The 16,156-nt window shown below is 39.2% G+C and overlaps 1 protein-coding gene across 1 annotated transcript in view; it reads right to left on the reverse strand.

Annotated features, from left to right (window-relative positions):
* Window positions 1-284: 284 nt before the first annotated feature.
* The window catches only part of LOC104624593 (transcription initiation factor TFIID subunit 1-like), a 32,697-nt gene continuing 16,825 nt past the window's right edge, over window positions 285-16,156 (reverse strand). The window contains exons 22-39 of the mRNA XM_010291997.1: window positions 15,542-15,783; window positions 14,056-14,269; window positions 13,625-13,790; window positions 13,256-13,467; window positions 12,877-12,985; window positions 12,574-12,672; window positions 11,684-11,861; window positions 10,236-10,303; window positions 9,725-9,847; window positions 8,540-8,632; window positions 8,380-8,464; window positions 7,788-7,855; window positions 7,590-7,706; window positions 4,628-4,753; window positions 3,223-3,321; window positions 2,787-2,937; window positions 1,942-2,119; window positions 285-889 (exon numbers count right to left, since the gene is read on the reverse strand). Coding sequence (XP_010290299.1) covers window positions 673-889; window positions 1,942-2,119; window positions 2,787-2,937; window positions 3,223-3,321; window positions 4,628-4,753; window positions 7,590-7,706; window positions 7,788-7,855; window positions 8,380-8,464; window positions 8,540-8,632; window positions 9,725-9,847; window positions 10,236-10,303; window positions 11,684-11,861; window positions 12,574-12,672; window positions 12,877-12,985; window positions 13,256-13,467; window positions 13,625-13,790; window positions 14,056-14,269; window positions 15,542-15,783 — 2,545 coding nt within the window. The 3' untranslated portion in view covers window positions 285-672. The remainder of the gene's footprint in view (window positions 890-1,941; window positions 2,120-2,786; window positions 2,938-3,222; window positions 3,322-4,627; window positions 4,754-7,589; window positions 7,707-7,787; window positions 7,856-8,379; window positions 8,465-8,539; window positions 8,633-9,724; window positions 9,848-10,235; window positions 10,304-11,683; window positions 11,862-12,573; window positions 12,673-12,876; window positions 12,986-13,255; window positions 13,468-13,624; window positions 13,791-14,055; window positions 14,270-15,541; window positions 15,784-16,156) is intronic.

Here is a 16,156-nt window from a genome sequence, read left to right on the forward strand (position 1 = left end):
GGCGGCGATACAGGAGAATGTCATACAGAACCCCGGGGTCTGTGCACGCTTTTTGGGTGACTGAAAATGAGGAATCTCATGAAAAATAAGCCTTCCTGAAGACACAAATTACCAAATTCTGATTTCTGGGACTAATAGCAACTTTAAAAAAAACAGGGCAGCTGTTTACTGAAGTATTCAAAGTAGTTAAGCAATTATCAAAAGCAGCCCCGTGTAAGACTTCAGACACTGCATTCATGCTGTGGTCCAGAGAAAAACCTTTGCTTTATGAAACTAAAATTGTTTTGTAGTTGTTTATCAACAGCAGGTATTTTATTCTGAGCAAGCACTGTTTTCCTCACAGACACATATGTATCCAACAGGCCAGTATTTATGAGACATTATTTTACATCTATAAAGACTGAAGAACAAACCATACAAATCTTAATCTGGATTCTAGAACTAGTACAGGCCGTAACAACCCAAAACTTCAGCAAGTCATGCTTGTCTAAAGCTTATTTTTCACAGTTTACTCAATCACATAACATATTTTATAACCAATTAAATTATACAAAAAAAAATCAACTTCTTGTTAACACAGTCCACACTATATTGTTCCTTATACCAAACTGGGACAAGAGAAATGAGGAGCCAAGAGTAGCCCACTATGACCATCATCTCAGGAAAGGGGGTTTATTCATCTGAGTCCAGGTCACTGTCTCCTGCAATGGAATGAAAGTCCTCACTGTCTTCCTCATCCTCAGACAGATGGACCTGACTTAATACACTTGGCCCACAGCGCTGCTGTTCTTCCTCCTCCTCCTCTTCTGAGATCTCATACCCTCCAATACTGCTGAAACTAGTATCTCTTGTATTGGATTTTGGGTCTGGTTCTTCATAGCTGCCATAACTAGAAGAAAGAAGATACTTTACCATCATTTCAAATCAGTTGCTGATACCAACAATTCTGTATTTAACTCCTGTAAAAGGTCCCTGGCTTGAAGTGCTTGTGGAACTTTTAGAACCACTGTGCGCTTCAATTCTGTCAATGGCCAGCTTTTTAAAATAAAAATAGTTCTCCTGATGAAACAATTGTCTACTAGCATCCTTATCCCACTCTGAGGTACTCAGGGCAGGAAAAACAAATCACTCCGACACCTTCCATCTGTCACCTTTACTGCAGACAGAAAGGCAAACAGCCCATTCTCATTATCATCTCTAGCATCTTCTGATGGCTATTGTCAAGATACTGGGCTGGACTGACCATTTGACTGACCCAGCATAGCTACCTGTATGATAATTTAATGCAATTACTGATATTTGCCTAATAAGGGACTGAATTCCAAGAGTAGCAAAAGAAGAGAGAACTAAATGCTAACAGTCTACAGGACAGCCAGGGAAGGAAGAGTAGGTCAGTATTCTCTCAAGTGAATGTAAAAAAATAAATATGATATTGCTGTACTTATCATTTTCTAATAATGGAACACCTTCCAAAATACAGAATATGCATATTCCTGTTCTTTTGGACTTGAACTAAACAGTTTCTTTGCTTATTCTTAGAGGAAAAAACAAAAAAATAATGAAGCTAATCAGCTAAATCATCTTTTAACTTCAAAGGCATCTTGTAGTTTCTGAGACAACCTATAAAATCCTTTATTTGTCCTGCCTTCAAAAAACATTATATACAGGAATCATCTAACTTCCAAGAAAGAATGTTTGTTTTTAATTTAACTAACATTTTTATTAGTGAAAAAAATCTAACAGAAAAAACAGATTTCTTTGATAAGAAGTAAATTGCAATTATGGTGATTATGGTTGCAACACTAAAAACAGTGACAAAGTAATTTAAGAGGAAAAACATGAGGTATTCTTTAGCTTTTTATGATAAAAACCTCAGAAATCTTTAAAAGAAGGGATTTTGTTTTGAATAATTATTTTAGCAAGATGCTCAGCTCTAATTACCTGATATTACTGTCCTCCATAACGTGAGATGTCTCCCCACCATCTCCTTCATAAGACATCATGCTTTCTTCATTGTCCATGCCCATTCGTGTGTTCTCTTGAAGAACATGAGGTTGTTTAGGTCTCACTGCATTGGGCTCCACATCTGAGTCACTGCCACTCTCACTCAGCTGGATAGCTGTGTAATAAACCAACCTTTGGTCACAAATTGACAGTTTTGTTCTGCCAGTTACATACCCATACTCAAAAACAATCTAATTATCAGCATTACTCAAAAAGGCTTTATTTGCTTGTCTGCTCTGAATAATTCCCCCTTCTTTCTCCCCCTAATAATTTTCAGAAGCCATCACTACGTACCACTGTAAGGTTTTCTGCATGGCAAGTTTTTTAGTAAAACAGGGAAACAACCTGAAGAACCTCTAGACATCTCTTCCAGTTCTTGATAACATTGACAGCCCTGTTTCATATTAAATGTTGTGCTTGTACTAAACTGCCCATTCCTGGCTCTGCACACCAAGTCAGTGTCACAGTCTTTTCAGAACCATTTGCAGTTTCATTTTATGAAATAAAATCAACCAGACCTTGTCTTAACTCTGTGTTCTTTTGTGTCCATACTCACAGCACTCCTACTCCACTTTGTTTTCAGTTCTATTTATGTTCATCCAGTTTTCTCATCTTACCCTTTGGTCTCTCTTCCTTTTTGACTACTAGACCACCCAGCCTACATATCCCAATTATGCTGTATGCTCTCTACTGCATGTTTTTGTGATGGAAGCATGAGGAGATTAGCTGGGTTTGTGAACAACCAGCTCCTATTCAACCTTTTATAAAAAAAGGACACCTACATGAGAAAGGATTATCTCCCTCTTCATCACTCCCATCATCATCATCCTCTCCATCGGACATGAGCAGATCTTCATAGAGGACACTGGCCTGGGGCTGCTGGGCTGATCCTTCTTCTTCATCAGCAAGGTCACCATCTGCATCTTCAACTTCCTAGGTCATACAGAACAGGGATAGTGAACATCGAACAACATATAAACCACTGCTGCCAATTCCAGCATATGGCTATTATTTATCACACTCTTCATTCTGAAGTATCGACTCATTTCATAATGCTAACATTTTAAAACTACGTTTAAGAGTCTAACTGTTGCTACAAATACTGCTGTCTTTCAGGGTGGCAGACACAGCAGACAACCCTTAGACTATGGAGACTTCTACCACACGTATGCAAGTCAACACGTAGACTGTGGCTGGGATTTCTGTAAATATACTCACTGGGGCTGGAGTCTTAGGTTTCCCATCATCATCCTCATCAAACCCTTCAATATCTACGTCAGAGTCTTCCTCGCCCAGCCTACCTCGCCCCTGGCGCATCTGAATGGGGAACACAAATAGCAATACTGTTGAGGAAGGCACTACTGGACATAAACCAAAGGGCATGACTGACATCTGGGCCACAATGATGGGTGCAGGCGTACAAGAGGGGGAAGACAAAAAGATAAATATAGGTACATCACTCGCAGAGAAAGGATCCTTTCTCTCTTTATTCCAAGATCAGAGAGCACAGAGCCTCCACACACTTTTGTCCTGATGTGCTCATCCTTGAAAAGGGAATCTCCACCTGTACAGCACCAGAGTTCTTTGCTTACCTAGCTATTTCTGGAAAATACCACTAGATTTTAAGAAGTGCTTATTTTCACAAAATATTTTAAAATCAGACAGCAGTTTCCAACAAATTCTGTCCTGCCCTTCCCTCTCCTGTTCTTCCCTCAGTCACTATGAGTCCAAGGTAGAGATGACACACAGATTCTGTCTCAAAGACTATAAATTCAAAGTCTACAGAAAGCTTGAAGACTTCCAAACCTAGAAAGTATTCTCAAAGCTACAGACAGCCACAATACTAGATGGAACTATTCATATTCAATCTCTGTTTGTCTGGATTTCTCAGAATAGCTCTCACTAGTCTTTCTGGTACCACCATCAGTCTCATGGCCCTCCTCACCTTCTTCCTCCTCATGGTCATTTATTTTCATGGTCATATTACTGCATTTCCTTCTGCTATTCCCTCTCCTCTAATTTTTTGTTTGTTTAATGCAGAATAAAGACTGAGAAAAAATATTCTGCGGTTACTGTAACAAGTTCATTTATCGTGATTTAATACCTTTAACCTGTCTGCTTTTTCTTTCTTTTTACAACTTTAACGTATCTACAGTGGTAACCATCTCTTCCTAGGTGTTCGTACAGCTTCTAGTTGTCACTGGATGCAGCCATAATACTCTAATTATCATCTTCCAACTCTACAGAATATAACTTCACTATTTCCCTATTCAGAATCAACAAGGGATTGCATATTAGCCCTTTGTAGCATGAGTCACCAGGTTTCTACTCCCAGAAGTAGTGAAGCAAACAAATAACTGGCCTTAGGCAGTTCTTTTGCAGCTTTTGATTCTCTATTCTTTGTTTTGCAGCGTCTCCATTCCCAGTGCTCTTTGAATTTTTCCTTTTCCCTCAGAGCAGTCAAAATGAAGGAAGTTACATAACTTTTGAAATTAATTCCCTTCGCTGATTGGGAAACCTGCTGATCTTTGTCACCTATTTCCTACAAAGTAATTCCCTCCTTTCGGTAATTTGCTTATACAACCCAACTCTCCAACCACATGAAAAAATGGAGGATTCTGACCTGAGTTCCTCGCTTCTCTGGGGTAGTGATGGGAGTGTCCATAGCAGACAAACTGCTCTCATCTTGACAGACTGAAGCATCATGTGACATACTGAGGGAAGTGTTGGTATCATACAAATCAGGTGGCTAAAGTATATGTGGAAACAGGAGACATAACATTCTCAGGCACTGAACTGAGACTAGAACAGCATCTTGAGAGGCAAGACTGGGATTTCAGGACTAAATGCAAAATGCATTTTTTGGCACAGTGTTTATGTTACTAAACACTGTTTAATCAAAATAAGTTATTTACTCTTAAAGAACAACCATGGTAAAATGCAATGGCTCACAACCTCAGGTTTGAAGTTTGCCAGATAGCAGATTTTAAAACAGAAGTCAGTACTTCTATGCAGTGCAATCCTACAGAGGCCAAAATCTTAAATGGTCTCCAAAAGGATTAGATAGATTTGTAGAGAACAGGTCTCTCTGCAGCTCATAAATACAATGGTCCAGATGCAACACCAGTTTAAGGTGCCTGAACAGCCAATTGCCAGAAGCAGAGAAGCTTCACTGTAAGAAGGATCACTGTATGTTTGCATCCACTTACTTCTGGTCCCTGTCAAAGACAGAACACTTGATTACATCAACCTTGGGTTTGACTCAGCATGGCTCTCAATTTCCATTCCTACAATGGAAATGGTGTTGCAACCACAAATGCTGCTATCAGAACTGGAAAAAGTCTATCACACATGAAATAGCAAAGCTTCAACTTTCATTCAATTTTATGTAAATTACTGTCTCAAGAGTCCCTAAAGCTGACAAAAGCAAGAAAAAAGGGGGGTTTGGATAGAGTGTTCTAAAGCCAAACTGTAGTTTGCATGCCATTTGACCTCTGAAGAGTTAATGAGGAACTACAGATTAGGATTTTGATAAAATGCCCGTATAATACACAGTTTATATATCATGACAATCCTGAAAGTATTAAAAGCAGCAGCAATACCATTTAAATTAGGCAAAACAGGCTTCCTAAGAATTTAAACAGACATATAAACCACAGACAGCTCTCTGCTTGCTGTATTTGCTTATTATATCCTGCAGTCCAACTCCTGGAGACACATATGGGGAGATAAATATTAATCATCACAACTACATTTGAAATAGAAGTATTTAAAGCCAAGTAATCATCACCAGACCTGCCACCTGTGACAAGTTTGGGAGTGTGGGAAGCAGGAGTGTACCTCCAGCCAAAAAGCAGAGGAAAAGGGTGGCCTTCAGATGGCAAGTTCAAGGGAGAAGCTCAGGAAGCTCTCTCCTTTAGCAAGCACAGAGAACAAGCAGACAACTAATAGGCAGTTCACTCCTCAAGCCTCTTTTTCTCTCTCCTGATCACCAACTTGGGAAAAAAAAAGAACAGGTAATACTGCTCTTGGAAAGGAAACCATCAGATAGAAAGAAGGACATTTTTGTCCCTCATTCTTTGAGGTATTGGGATCATCCTTAATTCCATCTATTCTTCCTTGAAATGTGTCAATAGGTAGTTTCAACAACTAATCTCCAAAGACTCCCTTTCAGCCTAACACTTCCCATTGCCAGGAAGGTCTTTTTTCTGTGATACTCAGTTTCGGTATTCCCACCCCATTGAATTCAATCATCATTCCTAGAAAGTTCTTTCTAGCTTCCCAAAATTCCACATTTTGGGGTTTTTTTTGTGGGGAGAGATGGATGGAGGGTGTTAACTATTGCCTCAAAATTGTTTGTAGCCTGCTATCCTGGCTCCAGCCATATAATCTTTCTATACTTACTGCCTGAACAAATTTTTCTCTTGAAAATAATCTTTGTAAGATATTAAATTGCTCCTGAACTTCAAGCCCCTCTTTTCTGCTCTGACTTTACTAAAATTAAATCTAGAAAGTTGCATGTAATCACACTAGACTTGCACAAAATAGAAAAATTATTGGTTTACAATTGGGATGAACAACTGCAAAGCTTTGCTCTGTCTTCCTACACTGGGTATACATTTGAATTTTGATCATTCAGTTATTAGCAGAGGCATCTTTCCCAAGGCTTAAGAACTTCATGTTTTTCCATATAAACAAAAGGGACATCTTAGACACTAGGATGACATTCCCTGAACTGTTACCTGATTTATCAGGCAAATTCCAAAAGCAATTTTATTATTCAGGAATGAACTTGTCATTCCTGGTGAAAGTTTTTTACTGACATTTTTAAAAACAACTAAAGAGCCCAAGGCAAGAAGAAGCATTAAAAAAAAAAAAAAACTAAATATCTTATAAAACTTTGCCAAACTGTAAATGCTGAAAAAGCAGTCTGTCATATAAACTCCAGTATAAATTATGCTTCCATCTTGGTCTAAATACATACAAAATAACCGACAGACACAATTGTCTGCTATAAAATAATAATGAAGAGTAAAAAAAAAGTCAATTCCATTAGAACCAAAATAAGGAAATGCAAAGAATACCACCAAAGAATGCAGAGGAGTCATACTTCGCAGACCATATTAGGCAGTTTCTTTGCTCATAGCAATAGGCCTCTTCAACATACCCCCACCAAACAGCTCTCTGGCTTCTTCTCAGCACTACAGTATTGATGTTTTTTCCTCATGCTCTCCTTACCTTTTCACTGCTTGCCTTCTGAGGGTTTCTGTTACACTTGCAGTCTTTGAATTTCCAACCAACATTTAGTTGTACCTGACTGTACACAGTTCATCTTGAGACCAGTTTTGCAAGTTGCTTGGGAAGTTACCTTCTTTGTCTTAGGTATCTCACACTCTAAAGCATCATAACCACTGCTCGTATTTATCCTTTAAAAATAGCTGTTAGCTCACCATGTAGCAAGATACTCTACTAAAAGACAAACTGCAGACAGATGCAGAACAGTAAACAAAGAGGCACCTCTAGATCAAAAATCCAGGAGACTGAAACTGAAAGAAAAGCAGTGAAAACTTTGCTTGGTCACTTGCCTGTGGAGTGTAGGGACCAGGGGTCATAGGATCAAGACTTTCCAGATCTGCTTCCTCTAGTGCTGCTTCCTTAGCAGTAGAGATGTCTCTCTCAAGTTGAGTCAGGTGCTCATCATACTAAGAACAAAGAAGCTTGCTAGTGTTGCAGAACAGAAAATTCAAATATACAAAAATATTACAGTAGAGTTGTCCACATACCTCAGCTAAAGTTTGGTAACAGATGTTTACAATCTCCTGGGCTGTTTTTGTGTACTGACTGTCTGGCCCTGTAGCAAGAAACAAATCTCTTTATGTATTCTGACATTTGCTCAGTTCCAGCTGATCAGACAGAAAGACTTGTTTTGGTTACACAGCTCTCATGACACAGGTCCCTATATCCAAACACCTTCTGATCTAAGGAGAAATTTAAAGCAGGGTTCACATTCAGCTAACAAAGAGGAACCAGTTTGTTCCAGCATTAGAAATATGATTTAGGAGATAGGAAAGTTGTACCCTGTCAATCTCAAAGAAATTCCCAGAAACAAATCATTGAAGCAGGGATGTGTACTGAACAAGTAGAAAAGCCTCCCCAAACACAACTGCCCCATTCTGCACAAGATGGCAGAATAAATAAAGCACCAAGTGACAGTGAAAACATCACTGTTTAAGCATCTCTTTTCTGAGCAGGAAAGGAAAGCAACAATCAAGCTCACAATTCACAGCTTCAAGCTTTTACAGCACTACTGAACAGGTGCCCAGATGTATTCATTTAAGTACAGAAGGCAGCTGAAACCTTATTTTTGCCACCTACCATTGTACTTAATGCTGTTGGCAAGGATGAGGTTAACATCATCCAGGAAAGTCTCTCTGTTCTGGTATTTGTGTTTGGAGATATTCTGGAAGAGATTGTGACCCAGTAAGTAATCAAGTCTAAACATCTCTCAAGTGGCTGCTCAGTTCAAGCTACATACCTTGCGGATAGTCTCCAGATCCATTGGATTAGCAATCACCTTGTAATAATCAGGAACAAACTTTTTGTTAACTGGATGATGAAATGGCCAAGACTGAAGGAAAGAACACAGACAAATTTAGAAGCTTCTGTGTAGAATTTTTTACAGTTTGAGTTACAAATTTCATAAACTGCTTAACACTCAAAATGTATGGGAAGTATTTATCACAAGGCATCTTTAATCCAATCGTTTAGCTTCAGGAGAGACACAGAAAAGAAGATCTACCAGTTGGATTTTTAACTAGGCCTGTTGATACCTGTTTGACAGTAGGAATATGTAATACAAAATAATAATCATACAAAGGACTTTTCTATTTAGTATCACCATTTCCTCCACAACATAACTGCAGTGTCCAGCACTAACACTCATTGCTCATATAATAAACAAAGAATATAAATGTAGGTCTGATCTCACAACAGGGGCTATATATACTCATTCAACAGCTGGTTAAATCATGGTATAATGGCACTAAAAAAATTTGAAGATCTGTTTCTAAAGATCAGAAATAAGAACTTGGTGACAACAGAGAATGGTATCAACAGAGTTTTAAAGAGGACAGGCATTAAGTGCTCTCTCACTCAGTCTAACCACTACAGACTCTTGTTCCTTACTCCATTCAGCCACAATACACATTATAAATGAGAGACACTGAAGTCCGTTGTGGAGTTTTATTTGGTAAGCTTAGGGGTTTGGGTTTTTTTTAATACTAATGAACTAGTACAACACTGAGTAAGCTGATCAATTAGAAAGCAGCTTGTGTTTCATTTGGACCTGAAAACTGTACCTTTGCAGAGTGCTTCGAGATCTACCAAAGCAAGTGCTACAAGCAGCAGAAGAGCATGTTATATAGTGACCATGCTTAATGAAATTCAGTGACTTCATACTAATGGGAGGCTGACAAAAGCACTATTCAGGAGTGAGAGCAGCAGCAAAAAAACTGGAACTCGGCCTTCACTTCTGGACCTTTGCTCCAGTGAAAGGGGTGAGTACAGGTGTGTGTGTATACCAGTCAGAGAATCACAGGCCAACTCCCTGACAGAGCACTCTTTTTTTCCAGTGCACTAACCACCACAATGTAAGTATACAGCCACAGGACTACAATCAGCACATTTTGCACATCACACACACTCTATTCAAGCTACATACATCTGGAACTGCCATCATCTTTTGAGTGACAATGTTATCCAAAATGAAGGAAAAGGCCACTTGATCATCATCATCCAGGAGAGGATTAATTGCTTTTTCTAACCGAGCCAGTTTATCTTCCTTCTGCAATAAAAGCAAGGAACATCAGTGGCTGGCCCTAAATTAATAACTGTTAATATCAGGATACTCTGTCCCAAAGAGACTCCCATTCACCTTTTTATGAAGACACTTGTAAATAAGGAGGGATAATAGCCTATATATAAACCTACATACAGGATAAAGTAACTAAGTAACAAATGAGCATCTGTTTTCTGGTAAGACTCCAATGTGAACTGTTTAAAATTGTAAAAACTCAAATATACCCCAGACTGGGGGGAGCAGTTCCCTTATTCTTCTACTTTCCTTAAAGCCCTGTGTTTTGCCTACTCACATCCTCTATCCTCAAACTCCCCAACCACCCCTGACCACCCTTCCCTCTCCACTCTGATCATAACTCATTCACAAGACTTGCCTCTTTTAGCTTTTCATCACACAGGTCCAGCATGGACTGAGATATCTGTGTCAGTGAGTGCTTTGGCCCTGCAAACACACAGCAAGTACAGTGAGATACTGCAGCCCAATGAAAAAGACCAATTATGTCACAATATAAATTAACCTTTATTCCTAAAGCATCGCTGATTACGTTTCTAGCACAGCTGGGAGTATATCCTCAAGTATATTCTCAATACACACAACTACTAAAGTTTAGTATGGATTTTGTATGAGAAAAGGTTATTTGTAGCAAATATTCACACTTCTGGTATACATTCTGTTAAGGTTTGGAAACCCTATTGGAAAGCAGCTGTGGCTGTGGAAGAATGGCCTCTAAGCCCTCCACCTTTGCCAAACTTTCAGAGTCTAAGTCATGAAATTTCTGTTTCCTTCACTAAATCCAGTCAGTGAAGCAGAACTGCTAAGGAAGGAAAGATGGACAGTTAAGGAATATTCAGAAAACACAGCTTTAAATAATTTAATGATTCTTCAGACATAGAGACAAGTATTTGCAACAGAACTATGAAAAAAGTCACATTAAAACAGGGGCTTAGCTGTCAAAATAATAAAGGAAGCACTAAAGGCACAAAACCAGCACTGTCAGTGTCATGCTGAATGCTGCACAGCCCAGAGAGACTCAATGCAGCTGGGAGGTTTTTTTATCTGTCGAATGAATACTGTTTGGACAAAGACCTTTCTATAAGCGGTCAGAATACAGCTGACCTATAGTTACTCAATGAATCAGCACTTTTCCCAAACAGATGCACACCCTACTGCAGAATCTACGCTTTTGAGATTTTTAAACTTTTCTGACCTTCCCAAATGGGGAAAAAAAATGTATTGCAACTAAGAACCAAAACATGCAAAATCATTACAGTAAACTCTACACAAAGGCATGCTCCAAGGCAATGGGTTCAAAAGGTGTGAATGATTCCTATTTGTACCAGAAGATTCACTCACTAAAGCATAATATTGAGAAAATAAGTATCTCCCCACTGATCCATGCCTGAAAGTAAAAAAGGAAGGACACTCATAATGTAGTCTACTCAAAACAATGTTTTGCTTAGGCTCACCCTGTATGAACGGGATATGCAGGACTTTGCTTCAGTGCAGTCTAACTTAATATATGCACCACCGTCTTCAGTCATTGATAGGTCCATAATTGAACTTCAGTTACTACATCACAGTCATCATTTAGTTATTGTTAAATGCTAGGGTCCACTTCTTTCTTATTTATGAATTACCTCATTAACATTAATATAGTCTTTTAGGTGTATCAGGAAAAACGTATGTTTATTGTTCCCATCTGACAGTGAATTTATTCTGCTTTTCTGTTGCTTTCATTATTTCTAAAGTAAAAGATCCACACCTCATACATGTGCAAGGTTTTAGCAGAAACACCATTTCCACGTGTTGTTAATAGCCTACCATTGTATGTTGCACTGTTCTTAACAATCAGTTCCAGATGTTCTCTGAACTCTTCTCGGGATGGGTACTGCCGCTTACGAACATTTTCACGCAGGGTCTGTAAATCCATGGGCCGAGTAATAATCTTATAATAATCTTTGACAACTTTTGGATTTACAGGTGTATGAAATGGGTATGTCTGAGGATGAAAAGAAAAAAAATGAATGCTGATCAACACAGTACTAGCATAGTTAATCTCAGTTTAACCTCCACAGTTGAATAGGCACTAACATATAAAACCTTTACACAATCAGTTCCTTAACTGCACCAGGGAAAATACGATAAGCTCAGCCCCATGGTGGCTATCACTTTCTTCCACAAAGTGTTCTTTAATACCACTATAAAAAGAAAAATATCACAAAGAACCCTCAGATGGAGTTTTTAGTTACGCAGCACAGAAGTCAAGAAACAACTTTAAGTTCTCATTTCAACTCAAATCTTCTATTTAATCTTTTGATTTTGCAAGTTTCTGGTAAAATCTGGTCAGAAACAAAGCACACAATTTTCTCCAGTGCCACATATATAAAAGTATGCCACATTGCTACATCAAGCATTATGCCTCTTTTTCTTGTCTGGGGCAGGGGGGATAATCACATCTCAGGCTTTGAATATGTATCCATAGAGAACTACTTAACATTATTTTCTGATATGGACATTTTCATCTCAAAAAGATTCTAAGCTGAGACAATTTATGAAATAATGCACACCAACTATGTGCAGGGCAGGAGGGAAAGGGGTGTCACACCACTCATCTGAGAAAAGCCTAGCCTAATTTTGGTGTCTACAACACATAACCTACTTCAACTATATTGCTTAAGACAGAGGTTTTTGGTCTCATAGCTTAAACTTACATTAGGAAGATCCCTTATGTCATTGATGATGCCCTCCAAGATGGATGACAGTGTCACCATGGGATCTGTTCGCCGTCGGTGGATAGATTTATGAGGACGCTAAAGAAATCGGAGGCAGAAAAACTAAGGCAATTCCAAGGTGCAAAAAATTTCCCCACAGAAATCCTACACAATTTAGTTTATTAATTTGCTGGGCAGGTATCTGTGTTGCATGCAGAGGATGCACAGGAGTGGTAAAGAAACTGGCCAGTTGGTACAAAGAAATAGAGATGCTGCCATCAGCTCAGTAACACCTTCACTCACATTCAGATAATCACAGTGAACGGTTGTCCCTACTCGCCGCTTCTTCTTTGGTGGAAGCTGCTGCTTAGGAAACTTCAGGACCAGTGATTTCCTGCGAACCTCATCAGCACTAGGTAAAAAAAAAAAAAAAAAAAAAAAAGTAGTGTAAAGTAGTGTAATACTTTCTCCAGCCCTCCTGTGAATCAAGACCATTTGTTTCCCAGTATTGACTCTGGTCCCATCTGCCATAATACCAAATACACAATCAAAATATTCTAGTAATCATCTATGTAAAGCCTTGTCACTTTATTCCTGTGATTAATATACATATGAATATTCTGCACTAAGGTCTAAATTGTTTTTTCTTACTGCCCATCGATATCTCTGCTTCTTCCCTTACCTCTCAATCAGTTGTTTTCCCAGGACAATTTTTGTTCCTTCTACTTTAATGAGTTCTTCATTATCATTGTGAATGACTGTTTTTTCCAGCTCTTCCTCCTGCTCCTCTGTCATTGCAACAGGATTAGAAGGTGGGGCATTTGTTTGGTAGTAAAGAGGACAGAATTTATTAGTCCTCATATGGCCAATTGCACCACATGCTCCACATTTTAGCTGCAAAAATATAAGATGACCCATCAGAATTCATACATAGGCTCCTAGCTTAAAGGCAAAGCATCCTTCAAATCCCCTAGTCAGACCTTTACTACATCACTAGAACAGAAAACTCCTCCAATACCTGTTAGTATGCTTTACATATAGATATGCTTACTTTCAAGTCTGGACGCTCTTTCATTTTCTTGGGCTTCTTTTCTGGAGGGCCCTTGAGCTTCTCTTTTTCTTGGTTCCGTTTTAACCGCCGTAATTGTTCCTGGATCCTGCGCCGCTCCTTCCGCATTTCCTCACGGTGCTGTTCATCAAATAGAGCAAACTTTCGTCTGGGGCGGGGCGGGGGGGGAACCACGGAAAACAAAACACACAAGTTTTTTATCTGAGTTGATGATTTACCAGCTACTCTTCTGCCAGGTCAATTACTGCACAAAATTTGTAATACCCTCCAAATGGACAGACAATCAATATCTCTCTCTACACTATTACAGTGCTGGGCTTTTACACTCAATTCTACATTTCTTCATACTGCCAATAGAATGAAATAATCTACAGGCAAAGTTAAAAAGAAAAAAAAAATCATATAGGACTTACATGAACTCTTCATCCTTGGTAGTCCGTATTCGGCAGTAGGCATCAATAACAGCGGGCTTTCGAACTGTCTCGCACCTCACATATTCTTTCCCATCCTCATCTCTAAATGTGCGATAGATTTTGAGGCGGCGACCAGTAGCAGAGGAATTAAGGCTGGTTACAGAGGCAGTGTCATCATCTTTGTGAGAGTTTGCTGAGGCTCCTGAAGCTGATGCTACAAGACAGTGTTTTATTTATTTTTCTTTTTTCTCACACTGTAGAAACATAATTATTTAAATACAGCAGATAGTTTAGGCTTAAAAACTTAAGACACAAATTCAGGAAAATCTAAGCAATAGAAGTCTTTCCCTTGCTTGTTCATGTTCTCTGATCATGACATATCTCAATCTGAAACAAAGGTAAACTACTGAATTATCCACATGATTATAAAGCCAGAAGGAACAGCTACAGTCAGCAAGGACCCGCAAGTGCCTAAGTGCAGCCTGTAAGGCAACTGCAACATGGCCCTGCAGACAGCTTGCAGTTACGGTGGGTTTGATCACCAGTATGGAGATCTGGCAGAAACTGAAGGTCAACAATTACCCAGTTCTCCAACTAGTGTTATAACTAGTGAGCTAGCCTTGCCTCATGTGATCACAGAATCTTGCCAGCGACATCCATAATTTTGGTTGAGAGATTTTGTTCAAAATACACTGGCTACCTTTTCATAAGGCAACAATCATCAGCAAATCTTCCACACATCACTTACTAAATTATTCCAGTAATTATTTAATTAGTGATGTATTCCCAAACTGGGTTTCCAACAGCAACAATAACGTTGACCCAGATGCAGCAGAGCTCAACTTTGCTAACACATATGCAACAAGTAACAGTGATGATGCGCATCGTCATACAGACAGAAGTTCGTTCACAGGTCAAACTTCTACCTCCCTGTTAGGGACATGTCAAGTTCTCTGTTGGAATGCACTTAAAATAAACACATCTCCAGGAGATCCAAATCTGGCAGCTGCCCAATTACCTCCCAAACACACTGCTACAGCACACAGTGTAACAGACACTACTATCAGCCTACATATTGTGCCTATCTGTTTCACACACATAGCTGTGTTTATGCGCAAGATCCAATTAGAGCACCATAAGCTGGTTGCAGGAACTATTTGTGAACACATCTTGAGAAAACTACTCAAAAACACCACCACCACCCCAAAAAAGGGAAACTTAAGCAGCAAGCAGCAGTGAATATCTAAAGAAATAGCAGAATAAGTTTATAGTTCAAAATAAGCAAAGCTATGGGGCAAAGAAAACACTTTAAATGCATTTTCAGCCAATAATTGCTCAGAAGGAAGAAGCCCCAGATAAGTATGTCTATACATTCTCCCTGTAAGGAATCCACACTCTCCTCTAAGAGGCCAGATCAGCACACTGCAGCCTGACATAAAGTTCTCCATCCCTTCCTGGGCACATTCTGGCAGCTGCAGTTACTTACACAGGCCTTTTTTGTCTCTCCTGTCCTTTTTGCCCCTATCTTTGTCATTGCCACTGTCTTCTCCCAGAAGCATCCTTTGCAATTCCTTTCGTTCCTGCTCTTCTCTTTCCCGAGAGAGCTGAGAACTAGTTTTCTTGTTCTGTAACATATTCTCAATATTCTTTCCCATCTCTTCAAAGTCACTGTCTTCAGCTGAGCTGCTATCTGTGTCTGTTGACAGGATCTCAGTGGATTCTAGAACCCTGAAACAGGAAGCACCTTGAAAGTCAGTTAGTCCCCCCTAAAAAAAAAAATTCAGCCTGTTACCTTCCCAGAAATACAAAGGTAAAGATGACACAAAGGTTTGAAAATTAATATTGCAAGTCACTACTACAAGCATAGGCATGATATATTCCTTTATCAGTCCCTCCTGTAATTCCCATGTCCAAAAGATCAATCGTTCCAAGCCAGTCTTCTCCAATAAGTTGATCTCTTAATCATCAACAATACTATATTCCCTCCCCACTCTCAGGTCTTGGGCCAGAACAAGGAAGGATGCATGCATTCTTCTGGCAGTTCTAAAGAATAGGACATAGAATTGGTAGCTGCTACCCAAGAGAGGGATGGCAAACCGCT

Source organism: Phaethon lepturus, unplaced genomic scaffold, assembly GCF_000687285.1.
Source record: "Phaethon lepturus isolate BGI_N335 unplaced genomic scaffold, ASM68728v1 scaffold46347, whole genome shotgun sequence".
Classification (NCBI taxonomy): domain Eukaryota; kingdom Metazoa; phylum Chordata; class Aves; order Phaethontiformes; family Phaethontidae; genus Phaethon; species Phaethon lepturus.